At 40.2% G+C, this 16,235-nt stretch overlaps 1 protein-coding gene across 2 annotated transcripts in view; it reads right to left on the reverse strand.

The window, feature by feature from the left end:
- Positions 1-14,726, reverse strand: part of LOC123773704 (acyl-coenzyme A thioesterase 9, mitochondrial) — a 43,722-nt gene extending 28,996 nt beyond the window's left edge. For both annotated transcript variants that reach the window (XM_045767566.2, XM_045767567.2), the window contains exons 1-8: positions 14,643-14,726; positions 13,095-13,148; positions 9,799-9,926; positions 8,688-8,809; positions 6,713-6,833; positions 5,579-5,802; positions 2,812-2,995; positions 1,246-1,382 (exon numbers count right to left, since the gene is read on the reverse strand). In XM_045767566.2, the coding sequence (XP_045623522.1) occupies positions 1,246-1,382; positions 2,812-2,995; positions 5,579-5,802; positions 6,713-6,833; positions 8,688-8,809; positions 9,799-9,926; positions 13,095-13,138 (960 nt within the window). In that variant the 5' untranslated portion in view covers positions 13,139-13,148; positions 14,643-14,726. The remainder of the gene's footprint in view (positions 1-1,245; positions 1,383-2,811; positions 2,996-5,578; positions 5,803-6,712; positions 6,834-8,687; positions 8,810-9,798; positions 9,927-13,094; positions 13,149-14,642) is intronic.
- Between the last annotated feature and the right edge of the window lie 1,509 nt (positions 14,727-16,235).

A 16,235-nucleotide genomic window follows, 5' to 3' on the forward strand; every position in this document is an offset into this window, starting at 1 on the left:
ATGACTAAGGTGCCAGAAACAAGATGCACCACAGGGCAAAATAACCCCCTCCCTAAAGCCAGGATAAAATGGAATGCCTTTCCCCCACCTTCCCTGTTGGGAAAGTGGGGGAATGGGGGGAAATTTCATATAAAATATATTTAGTATTAAAGTCTTTCAGTTCAAATGTGTACAATACTACATTTCTATACTATAAAGTAAGTATAAAATTCCAATCTGAGGGTCATCACGAAAGAACTTCGAGTAATTCAGATGAGGGCCAGCTCCATACGATCTGAATTAAAGATGGGGTCAAAGTATAAAATGAGAGGGCCATGGGAGGACAATAATAAAACACTATACTGGGTCAGCTTCACCACACAAAATGTGGAACCACACGACACACTAAAATGGGCCTACTAAAAAAAAAAAAAAAGCCTGTAAGATAACCACAACAAGATCAGCAAGGTTATATAAAAAAAAACTGAATATAATGAAATGCCATTTTCTGGGTGAGACCCAGAGGCTCCCTGGAGCTATCCTGGCTGATATAAATGTATTAAACCCTGGCATCAATCAAAGCGAATCGAGTTCTAGGCCTACCGGGGACCACGAACCTGAACCTGGCCCCCTCAGAGAGGCACGAGGAGCAATGGTCTATAGAACCCCCCCTCCCCCCATGTGGTTGGAAGCATTCTATGTCTGCCATCGACCAGGTCAGGCACCCAGAAAGGTAGGTGCTCCAAAACAAACCCTATCTGGTTAAAATATTACTACTGAAAGCCAAACTGTTGGACATAACTACCCCAAACAAAAAACGAGCAAATGAGTATTTGCTTGTTTCCTTAGGTTTTGGGGAAGTTCTCCTTCTCTGTTCGGTCTACGGTTGCAATTTCTTACGAAGTGGGGTTTGTTTTGTTATGCCTCCCTTTCTGGGTGCCTAACCCTGGTCGATGGTAGCCATGGAATGCTCCCAAACACATGGGGGGGTTTCCATAGGCCATTGCTCATCATGCCTCTCTGAGGGGGGCCGGGTTCTGGCTCGTGGTCCCTGGTAGGCAGAACTCCAAATTGAAGCCCCAGATTAATATAGTGTATACCAGTCTGATAGCTCCAGGGAGCCGGAGGGGCTCTCTACAGAAAATTACTTTAAATTATTGTTACAGTTTTAATACTGGTAAAAGATGTCAGCACTTAATGACTACTATCCTAAAATAAACTTTCTTCAAGAATGAAACAACTGTTACCTTTGTTATTAGTCATTACCTCAGGATGGCATATGATGAGATTTTTCAGTTTGGTGTCTTCAAGCCAAATAGAATTCTCAGGTGTCTTCTTGGAAGAGTATGAGTGCTCCTTAGGATTAGCCATTGACATGAACAGCTCATGAACCAAAGTTTTCTCTGTAATATACAAGAATTTCTGCATCACATGTTCTGTGAGTACATAATTCCTTATTTTAATAATTACTATACATCACATGCCTGGTTTTACGATGGGATGATGTGTTTCCCTGCACCCCACACAGTGCATATATCATGGTACTGTATGTTTATAAAGAGAAGTAATGTGACTAGAAAATTATATTACATGAACAATTAAAACAATGTACTGTATGTGCTGTCAAATGTTATGGTTTATTAGCATAACACTTATTCTTTGCACACTAATACCAGTACTGTTACATTCTGCACACTAATACTGATACACTCTACACACTAACACTGTTACACTCGACTTTTACAATTGTTCACGACTTTTGTTAGGCCAAAGCTAGAATATGCAGCGGTCGTGTGGTGCCCATATCTTAAGAAGCACATCAACAAACTGGAAAAGGTGCAAAGACATGTGACTAAGCGGCTCCGAGAACTGAAGGGCAAGAGCTATGAGGAGAGGTTAGAGGCATTAAATATGTCAAAACTAGAAGACAGAAGAAAAAGAGGTGATATGATTACTATGTACAAAATAGTAACAAGAATTGCTAAAAGATAGGGAAGAATTCCTGAAACCTAGAACCTCAAGAACAAGAGGTCATAGATTTAAACTAACTAAACAAAGATGCCGAAGAAATATATGAAAATTCACTTTTGTAAACAGAGTGGTAAACAGTTGGAACAAGTTAGGCGAGAAGGTGGTGGAGGTCAAAACCGTCAGTAGTTTCAAAGTTTCAGTGAGCTCTGAAAACCCTCAAAGGTATCTGGAACGTTGGAAGGAGAGAGATGCTGTGCGCACCTCCAGCCGTCGGCATAGTCAACCGCTAAGTCCTCCTGTTACACTCCGCACACTAACACTCTTACAATCTGCTAATATAAGAACTACTCAAAAGATACCTCTCTTAGTATTAAAACCTACATGTTGGTCTCAGATAATAAATGAAAGACACTGCTGAGTCAGCAGAGCAGACAGAGCATTGCTGACCATCACAGTTCTCAACTGTTTCAAAAGTCTGTTCATTAACAAACATGCAATCCTAAAGTGCTCTTCATGTATACAATCTTCCTTACACCTTATCTGTTTGAAAATACTTCTCGTAGGGGGCCTCGTAGCCTGGTGGATAACGTGCAGGACTTGTAATTCTGTGGCGCGGGTTCGATTCCCGCACGAGGCAGAAACAAATGGGCAAAGTTTCTTTTACCCTGAATGCCCCTGTTACCTAGCAGTAAATAGGTACCTGGGAGTTAGTCAGCTGTCACGGGCTGCTTCCTGGGGGTGGAGGCCTGGTCGAGGACCGGGCCGCGGGACACTAAAAGCCCCGAAATCATCTCAAGATAACCTACTCTCTCCCCAAACACATGCTAATTTTAGATACTCATAAACAGATTTTTAGCAAACCTGTTTCATTTGGTGGGACTCTGAATAGGCTTTCTTCTTGAATCACTTTTCGATGCAGTTTATTTATCTCTCCAGCCTGATAGATCTTCCGCTCTTCCGGACTTTCACATACAAGCTTATTAACTACAACCGAGCCCTGATTGAGAGGATCCCTTGCAACCATTACAAACAGTGCACGAGTAACCTGAAAAAAATGAACAATTAAATGTAAACAGTATCTTTAAGAGCATATAATCTTTGAAAGAATTTTGTCCTTATACTAGACTTTCTTACAACAGATACAGTATATTCAAATAAAATCAATTTTTCTCACTCTGAATATGTATACAGTATTTATAATAATAATAATAATAATAATAATAATAATAATTCATTGTGTTGGGGGACAGGAAGCCAGAGTGTATTCATACACATTAGGTTTTTATTGATGTCCCTTTCGCCCAGGTCAAATTACTGACCCCGCTCAGGATTCAAGCCCACAACAAGCTGACTAACTCCTGAGTATCTACTTACTGCTAGGTGAACAGCCCATTAGGTGAAAAGAAATGTGCCCACCCATTTCCATCCCACCTGGTATTCAAACCCTGAATTTTCGATTGTGTGTCAAAAACAAACCCACCTGTACTTCCAGGACCCTTTGGATATACAGTACAGTGAATATGTATGTATATGCGAACAAGCCTGAATGGTCCCCAGGACTATATGCAACTGAAAACTCACACCCCAGAAGTGACTCGAACCCATACTGCCAGGAGCACACTGCACCTGGTGTGTACAGGACACCTTAATCCACTCGACCATCACGACCAGTCAAAAGCTGATGGTAGCCGAGGCTATTATGCCCATCAGGTCGGCCGAGCGGACAGCACGCTGGACTTGTGATCCTGTGGTCCTGGGTTTGATCCCAGGCGCCGGCGAGAAACAATGGGCAAAGTTTCTTTCACCCTATGCCCCTGTTACCTAGCAGTAAAATAGGTACCTGGGTGTTAGTCAGCTGTCACGGGCTGCTTCCTGGGGGTGGAGGCCTGGTCGAGGACCAAGCCGCGGGGACACTAAAGCCCCGAAATCATCTCAAGATAAGATAACCTGGATAGATCAGCCCGCCGGCACTCTGATGGTAATCTTGGGCATAGCATTTTATCAAATCACCTCATTCTTTGGGGCACACGTGAGGAACACAAATGCGAACAAGCCTGAATGGTCCCCAGGACTATATGCAACTGAAAACTCACACCCCAGAAGTGACTCAAACCCATACTGCCAGAAGCACACTGCACCTGGTGTGTACAGGACACCTTAATCCACTCGACCATCACGACCGGTCAAAAGCTGATGGTAGCCGAGGCGTTTTTGTCCATCAGCTCACCGGCACTCTGATGGTAATCTTCGGCATAGCATTATATCCTGCTCGTATTCCAAAAAACTCGTATACAGGGACACTCATATTCCGAGGTACCACTGTTTTTATTATATATATATATATATATATATATATATATATATATATATATATATATATATATATATATATATATATATATAAATATATATATATATATATATATATTTATATTTTAAATACAAAATGAATACAGACCTGCATTTTCAATCTCCTACAAGCTATTAACAAGAAGCAACAATGAGTAAAAAGGACTTATGACAGGTGAAGAGATTCAAGGAGCCATCAAACAGGTAAAGAGAGGGGGGATCTAAATAGCAGTTGGTCCAATGAGAACATATATTAGGATTAACACTTTGGCGTACCCCGCACGCCACCCCTCAACTGTGCGCTTTGGGTCCAAGGGTTTCAGGGGAGCGTGCGTAAATTCTGAAAAGTGTATACTCTCTTCAACTTTGTCACCTTAATTCTCGTCCTACGAGATTAAATTTGGTATCATTGTGTTCGCAATAGAATTCTCTATAGCACTAAATGCATATAAACTCCAAAAGCCCGGCTAATTACCCGCAGCAAACAGAGAAAGTGCAAACGAGTTACCCAGGAGCGCGCAAACGCGATAAAATGTTTTCACTATTTTCACTCTGGTCACCTCAATTTTTGTCCTAGGTCTTTCATTTTGATCTCAATGGGTTCGCAATAGAATTCTCTAGAGGAACATTAGCATATAAAATAAAAAACCTGGTCACGCTCCAACCGCCGACGAGTTGAAGACGGGCCACGCGTTAGCCGCGAGTGAGCGCTCAGACGCCTTCCAGCTACACTCCCAATTCCCGCCCTTTTCAAGCCTTTCTTTCGCAATTTTCTTCCTGGAAGGGCCTTGTTCATGATTACTATCCATCGTGGAGTAAGCGTAGATAGTTTCTAAAGGCGCAGTAAGAAATATAGCCACGGAAAATAGTCGAAATGTTCACACGTTTGAGATGCGAGGGGAGGCGACACCGGTCACAACAGTGGAGCGAAAACAATGGGCCGACGGCGTGTGCCGAGCCGCCTGCAGGCCACGAGGCGCAACAAAGAAAATGGGAAGACATCGGCGCGCATTTTAAAACCAGTCCCAAAAAAATCGGATAAAAACCTGATTTTGGCAATTATTTAAAGTGGATGACGCAATGCTGCATCATGCCCGTCATTACCGACAGTAAACGGATGACGCAATGCTGCGTCATGCCCGGGCGAAAATGTTAAGGACCTGCCCGAAACACAATGCGTGCTAGTGGCTTTACAAGAATGTACAGTGATAACTTTTGTATACATAAATAAATAAATAAATAAATATCAATGGAACAAAAGTATTATATGAACTCTTACCTGCTTCCATATCCCATCAATATCTTGTTCTACTGTGATGATTGTTTCCATGGATGACCGGCCAGTCCAGGAAACGTGACCAGACAATCTGATATCCTTATCTGGCCGCAAAATTGCTTCTTGATTAAAATCTATTCTATCTACAAGGGCCGTAACAATACTGTAAGGACTGGGCATATCATCTTTCTGGCGAGGATTTTTAATGTGCTTGTAGCAAAGCCATACTGAAAAGAAAAAAATCCAAATAAGAACTGAACTTTGTTAAAATTTCAGTACTGTACCTATGAAAATTCTTGTCTTAAATTTTTTTTTTGTATTCTTGTATTAAAAAAATCATCACAGGATAGGCACCAGTCTTTGGACGTTGATGCCAAAAAAATTGTATAGTGTCTGCCCCAGTAAATAGAACAAAATCACAATGTTAGGAACTCTTGAATATTCCAGTACTCCAAAAACATATGAAACATGAAGAATATCAAACAAAAAACTGATAGAATAAATACAGTATTATAATAATAATTTGTATATTATTCGGTGCACTATTCTTACAAAGATCACAGTTACTCTATTGACTGTCAAGTTTAAGATGATATAATTTTCTTTCAGGAAAATGTACGGTTACTAGACTTCAGGATGACACAGGGGTTAGACATCAAGAAAGATGCATTATGGGTCATATAAATATAGTTTATATATTATATTCTATATTATATTCTATTGGTTTCATATCACCAATGTTACTGGTCTCTGACACGAACACAACTGAAAAATATATACCTTGCATATTAATAATTGATTCTTGGAATCAACTATCTTCAAGTAGCAATGTATTAAACTATCAAGAGATTTAACAAAAGCATGGATACAGTTATTCCAAAAGTCAAATACCAGAATTATTAAAACAATTGCGATCTATGCTCATAGTAGAAATAATATCTAAATTTAAATGTTAGGATATATTTAATAGCCTAAGGAAAATGTACAATTAATGTTAATTCTGCTTAGGGACGACTTGAATAAGGCCAAAACCGTTAGTAGTCAAAACGTTATACTGTACGACAAAGCGAACTGGGAATACAGGACACCACAAGTGCAGCTCTCGTCCTGTAACTACACTTAGGTAATTACCCTTACCAGCAAACACATCAAGATCTTCCAACAGGCGTCCAATTCTCACACCTCCCATGAAAGTTACATACTTCTCTCGAAGTCTTTCTTCCGATCCCAGAGGAATAAGTACACTATCCCAGCTATCCTGTAAACAACTCATTATTAATATGGTTTTTATTTCAGGATCTATAAGTACAGTAGGCATATTAGCACTTTCAAATCAAAGCAAATTAAATACTTTATTCACAACAAATTTAAGTACTTTTTAATTGATTTAGTTAAGACAAAATTTAAGTACTGTAAATTATCCCTTTGCAAAACGAAAGTCATAATAAAGTAATAGCATAACACAAAATCATTATGCACATAATTATATAATGAACTGTATAATAAAGGTGACAAGGCCAATTATGACACGATTCTCAGTACAGTATATGAAAAATACTGTTTAGACAGCAGTGATATTTACAATTCTATAGACATTCATGGATACATTATAAAGAACAGGAGGAGATGTACCAGATAATTTAAAATCATGTATTTTATTGCAGCTATATATAGCAGATTTAGCAGCTTTGATTTAAGACATAAATTGGAAAGCATGTTGATGAAATCAGAGAGGTGACCATTGTCAAAGATGAAGTCGGTAAAAAACCAGCGTTGAATGCAATGAAACGTTACATTCTGGGCGAGCCCCGGAGGATCCCCCATGTGCAGCTGGGGTTCCCCCCTCCCTGTTGGGGAGGGGAGGGCTGCGTGAACAAGCGGCACAGCGATGGAGTGTGGCGTTTGCTTGTTACCTTGGATTGGAAGGAGTTCTGCCTCTCTTTTCGGTTTTTAGTTATAATTCTTCTTACCATGTGGGGTTTGTTTTGTTATGCATACCTTTCTGGGTGCCTAAACTCATTCAATGGCAGATAAAGAAAACCCCCCAACCACAGGGGGTTGTTCCAGGGTCATTGCTCCCTGAACCTCTCTGAGGTTCTTCCAGAGCAACATGCTTCCACTACACATAAGGGGCATAACTGGCCAAACCCTCACAGTGTTCAAGAGAGAACTATCAACACCAGAGGCCCAAGACTGTTCAACATGCTTCCACTACACATAAGGAACATAACTGGCCGACCCCCTCACAGTGTTCAGGAGAGAACTTGACAAACACCTCCAAAGGATACCTGATCAACCAGGCTGTGACTCATACGTCAGGCTGCGAGCAGCCACGTCCAACAGCCTGGTTGACCAGTCCAGCAACCAGGAGGCCTGGTCGACGACCGAGCTGGGGGTTGCCTGAGCCCCGAAATCACCTCAAGGTAACCTCAAGGTAAAAGATGGGGGGGGTGGCAGGTTCTGGCTCGTGGTCCCCAGTAGACTGAACTCCATAGACAAAACCTGTGGCCTTCAAACGTTCCTGATATGAGGGATATCTTAGATCTGGAATGACTTTTGTTGCCCAGTGTTGCACCTTCTCCAGAGCAGCTATGTCCTTCTAAAAATGTGGTCTCCATACTTGGACAAAGTAATCTAAGTGGGAGAGCACCAGATATTTAAACAGTTGAACCATTACCTTCTTTTCCTTATAGTTGGTCAAGGACTTTGTCCTCATAGTCCTCAAGGAGCTTATAGACTTCGGGCAATTTCCTAAAGCTTGACCAAACCAGATCTTAGGCTCTGGAAGCTACTGATGGAGCTCTCCCAATGTCATGTCTGGCTTTTATTTTTATATATTGTAGTTATTGAGTAAATGATAAATGTATCTATGTTGTACTCTATGTGTTCTATCTCATGTGTTTTAAACATATGTAATGTATGCATCTATATCATTTGTTTGAATCCCTCAATTAATAAAGTCTTATGTAGTTCATTTGAAATTTGCCATATTTACTTTTAAAAAGTTCCTTAAATATATTTAAAATTTAAAGTTAACTTTAAGTACCTATCCCCCCCTCCCCCAATGAAGCAAATTACACAAAAAAATTTAAACCGAATGCTAACAGTTTACCATCATAGTGCGCACGGGCAACTCATCACGGGATGCTGGAAGAAGCTCTAGCAGAAATGTCCGATCCACAACTTGGCTGAAACTCTTTGAGGCTCCAACCTTGTGTGTTAAGTCGGTTATCACTGAAATGTCAAAAATTTATTAAAAAAATATATATATATATATATATATATATATATATATATATATATATATATATATATATATACAGGTATATGATTAAACTTCAGTGAACAATAACAATGACTGTACAGTATATACTATTACAACATCTGATGCTAATAATCATTTTAAACTAATGATTTATTCAGTGCCAGTACTGAGCTGAAGACCTAGAGGCGTTCACCAAGGTCTTTACCTAGAGGTGAAGACCTTGTCATTATCACTCGGCATAACTTTCCTGCTCACTTTTAACTTTGTGATAAATTGAATAAAGATTTAAAGTACCTTGAAAGTTGTCAGATTTTAATAAAGTTGATAAAAATCAGCACTTTTTGAAGTACAATATACATTACGTCACATTTGTACACACATGACTTATAGGAGAAAGATTTGTTCTGTACATGTTCAGTATATTCAACTTCAAGACATGTAGAATGCATTTTTAATATGTAAGTACAGTAAATTCATCACCTAAATGTGTAAATTCATTCTCTGCATGCACAATTATAAGCTATAGATGATAAATTAATTCTGTATCTTCAACTCTTAAATGTAATATTTATGCTTTGCAAGTACATTTGAGATATAAAGGGGAAATCAAACCACACACTAGAAAGTGAAGAGACGACGACGTTTCGATCCGTCCTGGACCATTCCACAATTGACTTGAGAATGGTCCAGGACGGACCGAAATGTCGTCGTCTCTTCACTTTCTAGTGTGTGGTCTGGTCAACATATTTCAGCCACGTTATTGTGACTCCTCATCTGCACAAGGGGAAATCATTAATTCAAGAGCACTTAAACTCCTAGAAGACGAGCAAGATTAATTTCATGCTAGTTCAAGCAACACCTAAAAGTGGTGCTAATAACTTATTCATTTTACTTTATCAGAATTATAGTAAGTAGTGTATAAAGCTAAGGGTTATGTAGTTTTGGCATGTCACATTACCATCTCTTATAGTTTTTGAAGGAGAAACCTCTTGTGGAGTCATATGAAGCTGTCTCTTCTGCATTGGTGCAGCTAAACTTCTCAAATGCCCTTCAGTGCTTGCTATTCTCATAGCCCGGGATCCACCTCTGTACCAAGAAAACTAAAACATTAGTTCACAAATACACTCCCTATTTACAACTTTACTTGTGCATCCAAGTTACATAGTTACATTAGAACTGGTCCTCGCCCAAACCTGTTCCTTTTCCAGTGTAGTTAAAACACAATGTTTCAGAGCTCAAAGAGTTATAAACTCTTCAAATCAAACTCTACTCATTTGGCTGAAAGTAGACATATTGTATAGACAATATTTATCCAATACTTCATTCAATATTCTTAAGCCAGTTTTTAAATAATGCATATCATACATTACTCTAGCAATGTATCTTCAAGATTGGCATCCTGTACAGTATGCTAGAGGGAGGAAAACCTGGTATTGCTCGTGTAACAGACTCCACACACTCACAACATACTATTTCCATTGCTGTAACCATCTTCCTTGTGCACTATCTTCATCCATGTAACTATCTTCCCTGTGCACTATCTTCATCACTGTAACCATCTTCCCTGTGCACTATCTTCATCACTGTAACCATCTTCCCTGTGCACTATCTTCATCACTGTAATCATCTGAACTACACACACACAACCTTGTAGTCCCCGTGGCACAGCGGTAAAACACTCACCTGACGCTTCGCTAACCTTTTGGCCTTTGTATCCTGGCCAGGGAGGATTGACTGGGTGCCAATCCTTAACTGTAGCCTCTGTTCACCCAGCAGTGAATGGATACCTGGCTGTTAAACGATTTGGTGGGTCGTATTCCGAGGAAAAATTAGGATTAAGAACCTGCCCGAAATGTTATTCATGCTAGTGGCTTTACAAGAATGTAAGAACTCTTGTATATATAAATAAATAAATAAACAAAAATCATCTCTCTTCTATACTGTAACCATCCAAACTACAAACACCATCCTCATCACTGTAATCATTTTCACTACATACTCCACTCATCACAATAACCATTTTCACAACTTGGGCACCACTAGATACACCAGCTACAACCATCATCACTACCACCTTCCCTCTCCTTCACCACCTTCCCTTTCCTTCACCACCTTCCTCCTCTCCTTCACCACCTTCCCTCTCCTTCACCACCTTTCCTATTTTTCTTCTTCGCGATACGTGCAGTTTCGCATGAAGATTTTTCCTCTCGATGACTGCACGAGTGGTAATGTTGAAAGACGTGGCACTCACAGTAGTGCATCAATGTTCACAATTTGGCAAAGGTTGAAAGTTATCGAGGTCATCTTTTTGTGTGAGGATAAAGACAAAAATAAATATATGAGTGGAAATGGACCCAGGACGACAAAGATGAGGAGTTGTGGTAGCTAAGTGGTACAGTAGTCAAATGTTGCTTTGTTCTATGGAAAGTGTGTGGTTAAGTCAAAAGACTGAGTTTGTGAGTCAAAGTATGATTGGGAGTTAGTCGCAATTCAGATAGATTAGGGTAGGGTAAATTAGAGTATATTAAGTAGCATGGGATTAGTGTGTACAAGATTAGATTAGGTTGGGGTAGGTTATTTGAAGATGGGTTATGTTATGTTGCCGTATTTCAGATCTTTACGTCTGGGATGCTGTTGCATCGGTCTTCAGTGATGTGCTAGTAGTGCAGCGTGTTAAATATCTGGGAGTGGTTGGAGGATGTATTGTGGGAGAGTGGTTTATGTGGTTTTTCATCCAAAGTGCCAGGTTGCTGGGAGATTTATAAAGCTGGGGATTTCTTACTCTTAGTGCCGGTGGTTGTGGTTTGTGGCAAGTCAGCCTGGGAAGTGACTTAGATAAGGTGTGCTAAGTAGTTATTTAGGAGTTTGTCCATCATTAGTTCAAACGATTTGTATACAGTAATGGTAGCTGCGTTAGGTCGGCTGTCATTGTATGTAGATGTGGATGGGGTGTGTGTTGGGTAAGCCTCAAGGATGGGTTGGATTCCTTGTGCAAAGAATTTAGTTACGAGTTAGTCCAGCATCTTTTCTAGTGCATTTTCAATGGGAGTGACAAGTGTTTCAACAAGATCGGGACTCAGTTGTACATATTGTGGGAAAGGATTGGACTCTGGGGGTACAGGATGGTCAGTGACAGACATATCTGGTACAAGCAAAGGTTGTGGTTGAGTGTGAAGTAGTGGTTGATGATGGACTGAGTTAGGTTGTTTCAGTGCATTACTGTCTTGTAGGATGTTGGTGGGGGAGAGCTGTAGTTTTTGCTGCTATGCATGAAGGACAGTGTTTGATTGTTCTGTCATGATCGCCACCACAGTTTGAGCAGCTATATCTGATGCACAGTCTTGTGTGTAATGGGAATCAGAGCAATTCCCACATTTGATGTCTTTGGTGCAGCCTTTTAAGGTATGATTAAAACCTTTATCATCCTTCCTGCCCAACACCACCTTACTTATCTTTCACCAACTTCCCTACCCTTCACCATCCACTCTATGCACCACCACCTTTCCTACCCATCACCACATTTCTTAATACTCACCATCTTCTCTATCCCTTACCATCTTCCCAACCATTCATGACTTTTCAGATCATTTACCAACTTCCCTACCCTTCACCTTCTCTACTCTTCAACACATTCCCTTCATCCCTGTAACCAGTTTCACTAAATACCATTTTCATCATTAACTACCTATATAAGAGAAACTAACATTTAATCATCTTGTACAAAATAACATGCTGGATGAAACTTAGCGAGGATGGAATCTGGCATTTAGCAAGATTGAAAATTAGTGTCATTTGCCATTTCATGCAAAAAGAGAGGCATGGGGCTTGACCCTGACCCACTGATTACACCTTATTCCCAGATAAGGACCAGTCAGCCTGCAAAGTTTGGTGAGGGTAGCCCCAAGCATTTGGTCCCTAACCTCAGACAGAGGATGCATTTGAATAATTCTTCTGTTATAATACCCAACATTTTTACGTTATATTACATATTCATGCAGATATTTAATTTCATAAATGATGGACCTGCTAGCAACATACTCTTTACAGATTATTATTATTGAACTTTGGATGGTATCTAGATTTGGCACCCAAAACCATCCAAACTTTGAACTGCTCTAGCTTAGGCCAGATTTGACAAAAGGTAATGAACAATTGAATTTCCTACAGTAAACCAAATGTGCAATGCAGATTAGCTGTTATTACATGAAGAAATGCAAATACTTTAGTTTGGAAAATACTCTTTACAATACATACCTGAGAACACATGGCAAGGCTAGCTGGAGCAACAATGAACTCATCTTGCTTGACCTAAAATAAAGGCAAAATAAAATATCACCAAAAGTTGTATACGTGATACATAAATGGATTAAGCACACTGTCCCCCCCCCTCACAAAAAAAAAAAAACAGCGTTGAATGTAATGAAAGCCATTTTCTGGGTGAGATCCAGAAGCTTCCCGGAGCCTACTGGACTCCCCCCAGAAAAGTTCTTAATGTAGCAAAACACCCATTTCTGGTAGGCCCTCAAATTCTGACCCTGGCTTACAGTAGGTTAGCATTGATTTCAGAGCCCTGACACAATCCTACTGCTGTGCGGTACAATGCCAGGGATGTACCACACCCCTGACACCCTTTAATTAGGAAGGGGGGACTGCCTTCCCAGAGGCAGCTTCAGCCTAAATTCCATAAGCCATACATTATTGTTGCCCAAATAATTATAGACTGGGTTGGGAAAATATTGAGTTTGGAACCATTGCCTATGAACCAGACAATGCCTATGAACCTGGCAATACCTATGAACCCGATATTGCCTATGAACCAGACAATGCCTATGAATCTGACAGTTCCTATGAACCAGACAATGCATATGAACTAGGCTATGCCTATGAACCAGTGCCTATTAACCAGACAATGCCTATGAACCAGACAGTGCCTACGAACCAGACAATGCCTATGAACCCGACAATGCCTATGAATCTGACAGTTCCTATGAACCAGACAATGCTTATGAACTAGGCTATGCCTATGAACCAGTGCCTCTTAACCAGACAATGCCTATGAACCAGACAGTTCCTATGAACCAGACAATGCCTATGAACCAGACAATGCCTATGAACCAGACAATGCCTATGAACCAGACAATGCCTATGAACCAGACAATGCCTATGAACCAGACAATGCCTCTTAATCAGACAATGCCTATGAACCAGACAGTGCCTATGAACCAGACAATGCCTATGAACCAGACAATGCCTATGAACCAGACAATGCCTATGAACCAGACAATGCCTATGAACCAGACAATGCCACGGACTGCCAGCCACCTTTCACCAATTTTATGGGGAGGGCAGCAATATTATCCCCCCCTCCCCCGCCCTCTTCATAGGATCGAGCTTTGACCATTCTATGTCCATCCCATACCCCATCCCATTCACCCTGCAAAGTTGGATGAGACTAGCCACAAGCATCTGGCCTTCAAACTCGCACAGACCGACAGACACACTCTTATATAGAATGGGGATCTCCCAAGGATGCAACCCACCACATCAATTGCCTAACTCCCAGGTACCTATTTACTGCTAGGTGAACAGAAGCGTTAGGTGAAAGGAAACGATGGCACAGGTGCCAGATGTATTTGCTTGAAGGTTTTATAAGTGTTGGGTAATGTACAGGCTTTCTATTGTCTATGGTAAACTGCTGTGTCTTATGGCTGAGAAATAACACACTCTTTGGGATTTTTTAATGGACAAAGACTTGTGTCTTCTTTACAGTACGTGAAGTTTGCGTGAAAAAAATGTTTTTACCTCTGTAAGGTGTGATCTTTCTTCTTTATGAATGACTACAAACACAGCCCACGACTCCATCAGCTGGGCAACAATAACAACATTTCTAGTTTTATACACATTCTCAGTCACAATTTATTTATGTACACATACAATATGTTATGCTATTAATATAATTTTAAGTATAATGAATTAGCTATATGTTTTTCAATGTGTAACATTATTGTTGAATATTATTTGTGCTTGTGAACACTAATTAAAGGGAGCATGACGTCATCGAGGGGATGATAGTATAAAACCGCATTTTTTTATTTAATTTAGTCCATTTCATGTGGTCTCCATCTCATGTTGGCCTCCGAATGCATGATAGAGCTGATAAGTTAGCCAAAGAATCTGCCTTTAAAGGAGCCGTTGAGGGTAACCTTGGATTGTCAATGAGCAATCTGAGAGCAGCAGTACACCGAGAACTTCAACAAGATCTTGTAGATCTGAGGCAAAGTGAAATTGACACCAGTAATTCCATCTATCATCATACTATCATGCAAGAGGAGCCACACATCTATGGATCATCCAATAAAATCAGCAGACTTCTAGATGTTACTACTGCTCGGCTTAGACTCGGTTACAAGTATCTCTCGGAATTCTCATTATCTGCTGATGTAGACCTGACCAAATGTAAACTGTGTCAACAAAATTATTCGCACACCTTCCGTCACTATGTGATGGAGTGCGAAAAGATACGTGAATTTAGAGACAATTCTATAACCAATGTTCCAGCGATGTGTCAATATTTCATTCAAAATGATCTGCTAGCAGAAATTTTAGCCAAATATCCCCAGTTTGCTAACTGTAGGTAGTAACTAAGTGACTGTAACCTATCCACCGCTGCCCACTGGATGGGGGGCGGTGTGCAGGACAAACATATCAATTGTGACACTAGCTCTCCACATATGTCAGTTGCTTAATTTAGAAACTGTGCTTGTGGTCCATCTCGAACCCATTGTTGATGTGATGACTTATATTCAATTTTGTAACTAGCTCATCAAGATTGTAACTTGCTTAGCTAAATGAATTGTGGGGTTCAGCCCCTGAGCCCATTATGTGCCTCTGTAACCCTTTCCACTACCGCCCACAAGATGGGTATGGGGTGCATAATAAATGAACTAAACTAAAACTAACTTTATTTAATTTAGGTAAATTAAGTTTTGAACCGACAAAACTGATCACTGCGCTATATGCACAGACTTTGGTTACTGAGCATACTTCGGTTAAGGAGCATATTCAGTTAAAATAAAAACTCATGCGCTTGTATACTAACATCCCCTCGATGACGTCATGCTTCCTTTAATTAGTGCTCACAAGCACACACAATATTCAACAATAATATTATACATTGGCAAATATAGCTAATTCATACGCTGTGTGTATTATTAGAAGGTTCAGAGGTTTGCCACCAGACTGGTGCCCGAACTGAGGGGCATGAGCTATAATTAGAGACTACAGGAATTCAACTTCACGTCGCTGGAAGACAGGAAAGTTAGGGAGGGACATGATCACCACATACAAGATTATCAAAGGAATTGACAGGGGAGACAAAAGACAGTTTATTTAGCA

Source organism: Procambarus clarkii, chromosome 72 (genome assembly GCF_040958095.1).
Source record: "Procambarus clarkii isolate CNS0578487 chromosome 72, FALCON_Pclarkii_2.0, whole genome shotgun sequence".
In the NCBI taxonomy this organism is placed as follows: domain Eukaryota; kingdom Metazoa; phylum Arthropoda; class Malacostraca; order Decapoda; family Cambaridae; genus Procambarus; species Procambarus clarkii.